Raw genomic sequence first — 8848 nt, 5'->3', positions numbered from 1 at the left:
TGTGACTTCACAGCTCACAGCAACCTCAAACTCTTGGGCTTAAGCAATTCTCTTGCCTCAGCCTCCCAAGTAGCTAGGACTACAGGCGCCTGCCACAATATCCAGCTATTTTTTTGTTGCAGTTGTCATTGTTGGTTAGCTGGCCAGGCCAAGTTCAAACCTGCCAACTTCAATGTATGTGGCTGGCACCATAACCACTGTGCTACCAGCGCCGGGCCCATTGTTCTGTTTTTAACACTCCTTTCCCCCCTGCCAAAGGAGTCCAAATAGAATATCAGAATTAATACTCTAACCTGTTGGTTCTCAAAGTGTGGTGCCCAGATTGGTAGCATTCACATGACCTGGTGTGATGGCAAATTTTGTGTGTAACTTGGCTAGGCTATGGTGCCTGTTTTTTGCTTATGTATTTTTTATTTATTTTTTGTTTGTTTGTTTTGGTTCGGTTTTTTTTGTTTTGCCAAATGTTAGTCTAGATGTTGCTCTGAAGGTATATTGCAGATGTGATTGGCATATATAATTGGTACTGTAAGTAAAGGATATCACCCTTGATAGTGTGGGCGGGCCCATCCAATCAGTTGAGACTTATTAGCAAAAACTAAGGTTTCCTAAAACAGAAGCAATTCTGCCTTGAGTCTGTAACATAGAAATCCTGCCTGAGTTTCCAGCCTGCTGGCTGCCCCTGCAGATTTCAGACTTGCTAGCTCCCGCCATAGCACATGAACCAAGTCCACACACACACACACACACACACACACGTTTCCACTTATCTAGAAAACCCAGATGGATGCAACTGGGAACTTGTTAAAAACATAAACTCTCAGGCCCCACACCAGGCCCACTGAATCAGACACTCTGCAGGTGGGAAGCTTTGATAAGCTTTCCCGGAGATTCTGTGCACACTCAAGTTTGAGAACTGCTGCTCTGCAACCTCAATATGCAAAGTGTATGGGGGTTTGTGCATGGGCACAGCCTGGGAGCTGGTTAGAAACAGGATTCTTGGCCCCACCCAGCCCTGCGGAGTCAGGCTCTGCACATCCCTAAGGTCCCCTCCTCGCCATGGTGCCTGGGCACACTAAAGTTTGAGGAACACAGACCTGGTGCTTTGGGGTGGGGGGGAGGCAGAGAGAAGAGTGGATATTTCATGGATTCTGGGAAATAACAGTAAAAGCAGTCAATTCTTAGGCACCTAATGCCAAGCCCTTCATATCACTTATACAATCCATGTATTTAACAAGTATGACTTCATGAATTCTCTCAGAATCCTGTAAGGTAGATACACTCACTAATCCCATTTTACAGATGAAGCAATGGACTTAGAGGGGTGAGTAGTCTATTCAGGGCCACTGAGCCTGGAAGTGGGGGACTCAGATTTAGGGGCCAGGCCCGTCTGACTAGGAGCACCCACTGTTCACAACCTTGACAGGGTGCCTCACTGTTCAGCAGAGTAAACCCACACACACACACACACACACACACACACACAGAGCCAAGATTCCTCCTCCTAATTACAGCTGTCTTCATGTCTGCGCTAACAAAGAACATGGGCTGGGAAAGAAATCAATTTAATATGCGATTGCTGTTCCCAATTAGCACAAATTACCATTTGTCTGAGAAGATAATGCTGGAGCTGGAATCCACCCCTGGTGGGTCACAGTGTTCATCTGCCTAATCCACGGCTCCAGCTAGAGCCCTCCTCACAGGGGACCCAGGGGAGGCAAGAGGGGCCAGGAAAGGACCCAGGGAGGCCCGGATGCATCCTGGCTCTGTGCCTGTTGGGAGCCTCCTTTGCTTTTGTCTGCCCCGTGGGCTCTGCCTCCGCGCACCTGTGCCCTTGGCCAAGCCTGCATCAGCTAACACCAGGGCCCCAGTCTTCAGCTCCGCAAAGAAGGGCTGCTGCCTCCTCTCCCCCAAAATCCCTTCCTAGGTCCTGGCACATTCTCAAGTTTGGAAAACATAGGGGGCTTTACTGATGCCCTTCAAGGCTTCGGTGCCAATGGCCTTGTGGTAAGAGACCAGCCTTGGCACAAGGAAGGGCTGAGTGACTCAGGGGCTGTCTGTCATTCTTGCCTTCTCCACCCTTGCCTGTCACCACTCAGTTTCTTGATCCCCGAAGGACTACCTTCTTTCACATGCACTTCCCTCTGCCTAGAATGCCCTTCCCTGCATCCACACGTCTCCAGGCTCACCCCTGTGCATTGTCACAGTCACAGCTCAATACTCATTCTTATAATAACAAGAACTATTCCTTTACTGAGTACCTGTATGTTTTATATATATTGCCTCTGTTATTTAGTCACACAACAACACTGCAAGGGGTATTACTATAATCCTGCTTTGCAGATGGTGGGAAATTGGGGCACAGAGAAGTCAAGTAATCTGCCTGAGGTCACACAGCTAATAAATGTACAGATAGTATTTGAACAAGGAGTTTGGCCTTCAGATCCTACCTCTCAGTTCTTCAGAGAAGGTGCCTATGGGGAGATCTTCCTGCCATTCCCTCTGCTGACACCACTGTCCTTAATGACACTCGGCACAACCATAACCACACACATATCCTCTGCCTGCTTGTCATCTGCCCTTGAGGAGGCAGAGACCCAGCCTGAGTCGCTGAGGGCTGTATTCCCAGCGCCTACATCTATGCCTGGGCTGGCAAGTGCTCAAACAGTATTTTTGCCAGCCCGAGTGAGCAGGCCTCGGACTCTTTATCTCCCTACAGTCGGTGTGAGGACAGTGTAAAGCTCTTGGCACAGGCTGGCCGTTGTTTTCTTCCATGTCAGGGACAGAGGCACTGGATTCGCTGCCCTGGTGTCCTGAGGATCACTGTGCATTCAGTAAATACTCGCTGAGCACCTGCTGTGGGCCATCAGTCCTGGCTGCTGGGTCTGACACGGCAGAGAGAGGAGCTAAAGCCAGACCTCCAGGGAATGAAGCTGAGTCCCAGATAGTCTGGACCTCTGCTCAGGTGCCCAGGCCTCCTGCCCTCCCTCTGTGCCTCCCCAACTACCCCCACACATCCCACACCCTGCACTGGGCACTCACAGGCTTCATGATCCAGGTGATTCCTGGGTTTTTGCGAAACTCTTCCACAAACAGGTGATATTCGCATGGCATCTCAAAGGTTTTGGGGAAGAAGTCGCACTTGGCTGCCTCCAGCTTTCCTGCCTCACGCTCCAGCTGTTTCCGGAACCGCTTCAGGTTCTTCACCATGTAGTTCTTGCGGGTCAGCTGGGCAGTGGGAAAGGCAAGGCAGCCATCGGCTCCTGCTCCCCACCCTGCTCCCCTGCCAGCCCCACCCATCCACCAGCTCCCTTGCAGTCTCCCTTCTTGGCCCACAGGAGAATAGTAAGTAACTTTGAGAGCCTGCTAAGTCTGTAATTATCCCTACTTCACAGCCAAGGAAACTAAAGCTTGGAAAAGTTAAGTCCACTGCCAGAGCCATCCAACAAATACATGGCACTGCCAGGATTTGATCAGAAGCTTTCTGATTCCAACTCCAAAATTCACAGGGTGGTATTGTTGTTGTTTTGAGACAGGGTCTTGCTCTGTTGCCCAGGCTAGAGTGCAGTAGTGTCAGCCTAGCTAATTGTATCCTCAAATTCCTGGGCTCTAGTGATCCTTTTGCCTCATGAGTAGCTGGGACTTCAGGCACCTGCCACCATGCCCTGCTAATTTTTCTATTTTTTTATAGAGATGGGGGTCTTGCTCTTGCTCAGGCTGTTCTTGAACTCCTGGCCTCAAGCCATCCTCCCACCTCAGCCTCCCAAAGTGCTGGGATTATAAGCATGAGCCACCACACCTAGCCCAAAATTCATGTTTTTAACCGCTGAGATGCACTAACCTTTTAACATCTCCCACCACTGGCTCCTCCAATCCTCCCAGACCTCCTTCCCATCTCTAGACGCAAACTTCTCAACTTGTCTGCACTCTGAAATCATCATAATCTCTCAAACATCCACCTCTTTTGGTCATGCACCCTAAGTTAGCCTTCCCCTCAAATCCCCCCCCAAGATTAGTTGGTCCTCAGGCCTTGTATCCTACACCCTCAAACCATTTAGCTTGTCACGTGTCTAGTCCTCATGCTCCCCACCTGGCATGCACCTAAGTCCCTTACACTTTTCCATTCTGGTCCTTGTACCCCCCCAAACCAGCTCCCACTCATGGCCACAGCCAGTGATCTGATCTAGCTGGTTCAGCTCCCACCCCGCCCTAGGCTGCCTGTTCACCTCGTAGTGGTTCCGGAAGTGACTGATCCGCACGTGCTCGTCCATGTAGGTGTGGTCGAAGTTCTCCCGGAGCCAGCTGACATCACACCAGTAGAAATCCCACTCCCCTTCGCTGGTGGACAGGGTGGAGACCAAAGTTAGGACCTGAGGACCTCAGCACTGCTGGGGGTCTATAGCCCAGAGAGCTGCAGCTGAGAGAGGTGTACAGCAATGTGTCCATTGGGACACTGTAGGAGGCGGCCAGGGGCTGCCACTGGCCTCGACGTGCTTTGTTAGGCCAGAGAGAAAACTAGGGAAATGTTCTTACAAAAATCCAGGCTGCTGGTCCCTTGACCTATCAGCAGATCTGGCCACACTGAGCCTAGAATGCCCCCTGGCACCTATCAGCTGGACTGAGGAGCAGCCACCCCTTAGAGGAGCAAGCCCTTCCCCACTCATTAAATTCTCATAGCTGGCCTAAAGGTGACTTCAACCATCCTTGGAAGGTTGGCTGGCCTTGCTCACCAAGGACACCGCACCACTGGGACTCATGCCCAGCTCTGCCAGACTCCAAATCCTGACCCTGTCCTTCCCTGCCATGCCAGGGCAAGGACAGGAAATCAGACTGATCTACCAATTCTGGGCACTAGCACTGGGGTGCGGGGAGGAGCTTCTTGAGAAAGTAGTGAAAGGAAATAAAATGCCATCATAACTGCTTCCCATATTTTTTTAAGTAAAAAATTCTGGATATAACTGAAGTCCCTTGTAGGTCCTATCTGTTTCTATCTTCTCTTCTCTCTCAAAGGGAACCATTAGCCTGAATTTGGTGTATATCATGTCTATGCAATGTCTTTACAGAGTTTCCTATGTATATTTGTGTGTATCTATACTTGTTATTGCTTGGCATATTTTTAAACCTTCTAATTGCTAATACTTATTGCTTACATGTGCCAGCCACTGTTCTAAATATTTTATGAATATTAATGCATTGGTCCTCTTAGCAATCCTAAGTGTTAGGTTCTATTATTATGCCCATTTTACAGATGATGAAACTGAGGCAGGCAGAGATCAAGGAACTCACCCAAGTTCACATAGCTAGTAAATGGCAGAGCGGGATTTGAACTCAGGTCCTTGGGCTCCAGAGTCCAAGCTCTGTGGCTGGAATCACTTCCTGTCTGTTTCTTTTCACAACTTGCTTTTTTCCAACATCCTTTTGATTTGGAGATTCATCCACTTGGTATATATGAGTCCAGTTCAGTCATTGGTAACTGCTCTATTCCATTCCATGGGATGAATAAATCACGATATATTTATCTTTTTTTCTATGAAGAGGTTTGCGTTGCCCCACTCCCATTCCCTATTATGGATAAGTGGTGTTTTGAAAAATATCTTGGGGAGGTTTGAGGCAAAAACAGAGAAATGAGGAGGCAACTGCCTCAGAGGTGACAAATGAACAGGACACGAGCACAACCAAGCGGGGAGGATGCTGTGGTTGACTGTATCCCAAAAGATGCTGAACGATATCTCTCGGCTCACAAGCTGCAGGGCTGTGAGGCACGTGGAGAAGCCGTGAGATTCTTCTTTGGTTGTCTGCCCCAGCAAGGTCCCCGCAGACAGCCAGCATCAACTGGCAACGTGTGAACCAGGACGTCCCCTGACAACTCCCGCTATCAACTGACTTCCAGAGACAGACTCTTCCCAGCTGACGCCCCTGGTGTCACAGGACAAGCCAGTGCCCCTGTATTCTGTCAGAATCCCTGACTCACAGGAGCCATGAAACTAACACAACACTGTCATGAGCATCACTCCTGCAGGGACATTGTGTGGTGACATCTCTCCCCGTTCTGGTCCGGAACATCACACAACCCTCGCAAGGCTTCACAAAATGTTTAACAGCTAATGGGCACAATGCAAGGGTATACAGCACAGCCCCTGGGTGAAGGGCTCAACTATGAGTTGAACTTTGCTAACTTAAATTAATGTAACTTAATCGTTTGTACTCTCATATTAATCAGAAATTTAGAAGAAAAAAAAAAGTAACCTGGGAAAAAAAGTTTAACAGCCATGTCCTTATTTTAATGTTATTGGGGAAAAATATAAATACCAAGACAAACACATAGTTCTACAGATATTATTATAGTGATAAGATCATTGTATTTAAGTGAGTCAATCTCTAGAAAATAGCACACGCCATGCACAGACGTGGCTATGGTAATGCTTACAATAATGGAATGACCCTGGAATCAGGAATTAATGGTTTCCCAATTTCTTCTTAAGTTATTCATGAAAACCCAGTGCCTGGTCCTTCTCCAAACCTCCCCTCTGGCAGACGTGGCAGGCACAGTGGCTGTGAGGACTGGCTTCAGTGACTGATAAAAACCCACTGGAGAACTGGCTATGGCCTTTGTAAACACGCGGGCCTCTGACCCCACAGTCTTGGCCTTCTCCACCCTGACATTTGCACTGGGCCCATCACGCAGTGCAGGGAGCACCAGACCAGGAGTCAGGAGCTCTGATTCTGGTCCTGACAGAGGCACTGCCTCCTATGTGACCTTGCCTTCTTTTCTGGGCCTCAGTTTCCCTATTGGGAAAATTGAGGAGTGCAAGCTTCTAGTCAAGATGGTAGACTTCAATGAACCAAAATGATGTTAAACAAATAAAGGGCAGCAGGAGAAGAAATTTCCTTTACAGAAGAATGCCACCTAAAAAACACAGGAGGAATAAGAGAGTTAGAGAGTCACCATTTTGTAAGTGTTGTAATTATAAGAGATTTAGGCAAGAATCCTCAAAGTGCACTAAAACCATTGTGTGAAGGTTTGTTGGGGACAGGATGTTTGTATAGTCTCAAAGTATCTGCCCACAAGATACTTACTAATCCCAAAAATCTAACTTGCGTTGGAAAAACCTGGCAGACACCACCTTAACCTGATGCTCAGTCAAGGTTACAGCACCAGTGATGACATGTGAGCACCATGAACTCCTTGATGAGCTACACGGCAAACGCACAGCATCACTTCCTGTGGGCTTCCCAAAATGCATAACCTCAAGATAAGGAAACATCAGACAAACCCAAATCAAGGGGGGATTCTGCAAAATAACTAAACAGCACTCTTCAAAAGTGTCAAGGGTAAGGTGTGGTGGCTCACACCTGTAATCCTAGCACTCTGGGAGGCCAAGGTGGGAGGATTGCTTGGGGTCAGGCGTTGAAGACCAGACCCAGCAAGAGTGAGACCCCCATCTCTTAAAAAAACATAAAAAAATTAGCAGGGCATTGTGGTGTACACCTGTAGTCCCAGCTACCCAGGAGGCTGAGGCAAGAGGATCACCTAAGTCCAGGGGGTTGAGGTTGCAATGAGCTACGATGACACCACTGAATTCCAGCCTGGGCAACAGAGTGAGACTCTGTCTCCAAACAACAACAACAACAACAAAAGTGAAGGACATGAAAGACAAGTAAAGACCAAGGAACTGAAATATAATTGAGGTAGTGAGAGTTAACAAAATGCAGTGTGGGACCCTGGATTGGATTCTGGAACAGAAAAGGGATGTTAGTGGGGGAAAAAAAAAAAAAAAAAACTGCTAAAATTCAAATGAGGTCTGTAGTTGAATTAATAGTAATGTATCAATGTGAATTTCTTGGCTTTGACAAATGTACTATGATTACAGAAGCTGCTAAAAGAGCATGCTGTGTACTATTTTTGAAACTTTTCTGTAAGTCAAATTATTTCAAAATAAGTTTAAAACTAAGTATACTTTAAATGATAAATTTCAACCCCTACCTCACACCTTATACAAAAATCAAATCAAACTGAACGAAGGATCTAAACATAAAGGTTAAAACGACAAAATTCTTAGAAGAAATCATCCAAATATCTGATAACTAAGTTCTCAAACTCATTCTAGAAAAAGTGCCACATGCCTCGTTGCTGAATATTTCTATCATCACCTTTGAAGGGCTTCCCTTGGCCATCTGGTGACTGTAATGACTGAAGTACGTAGCACTTTTTCTAGAATGAGTTCACAAGCTTAATTGTCCAAACCTGTAGTAACAAATCTAGTGACCTTGGAGTAGATCGTAGTTTCTTAGATATGACACTAAAAGCACAAACAAAAAAGAAGAAAAAATAGATAAGCCAGAATTTAATTCATCTAAATTAAACAGTTTTGGTGCCTCAAAAGGCACTTTCAAGAAAATGAAAGATAATGCACAAAATAGAAGAAAATATTTGTAAATCATATACAAGGTGATATGATTTCTAATAGAACTCTTATAATTCAACAATAAAAAGGCAAAGAACTAAATTTAAAAATGAGGTTCAGCGCCTACAGCTCAGAAGTTAGGGTGCCAGCCACATACACCAAGGCTAGAGGGTTCAAATGCAGCCTGGGCCTGCTAAAAGCAACAATGACAACTACAACAAAAAAAATAGCCGGGCATTGTGGTAGACACCTGTAGTCCCAGCTACTTGGGAGGCTGAGGCGAGAAAATCACTTGAGCCCATGAGTTTGAGGTTGCTGTGAGCTGTGATGCCACAGCACTCTACTGAGGGTGACATAGTGAGACTCTATCTCAAAAAATAAAATAGGCTCGGCGCCTATAGCTCAACCGGCTAAGGCGCCAGCCACGTACACCTAAGGTGGCGGGT

The 8848-nt window shown here is 46.9% G+C and overlaps 1 protein-coding gene across 1 annotated transcript in view; it reads right to left on the bottom strand.

The window, feature by feature from the left end:
- TTLL9 (tubulin tyrosine ligase like 9) overlaps positions 1–8848 on the bottom strand; it is a 41204-nt gene that overhangs the window by 27403 nt on the left and 4953 nt on the right. Inside the window, exons 2-3 of the mRNA XM_023512221.1 lie at positions 4224–4335; positions 3040–3225 (exon numbers count right to left, since the gene is read on the bottom strand). Coding sequence (XP_023367989.1) covers positions 3040–3225; positions 4224–4335 — 298 coding nt within the window. The remainder of the gene's footprint in view (positions 1–3039; positions 3226–4223; positions 4336–8848) is intronic.

The sequence above is a fragment of the Otolemur garnettii genome, unplaced genomic scaffold (genome assembly GCF_000181295.1).
Source record: "Otolemur garnettii isolate 467f Iridium unplaced genomic scaffold, OtoGar3 scaffold00025, whole genome shotgun sequence".
Classification (NCBI taxonomy): Eukaryota; Metazoa; Chordata; class Mammalia; order Primates; family Galagidae; genus Otolemur; species Otolemur garnettii.
This window is presented reverse-complemented; position numbering and strand designations above follow the sequence as displayed.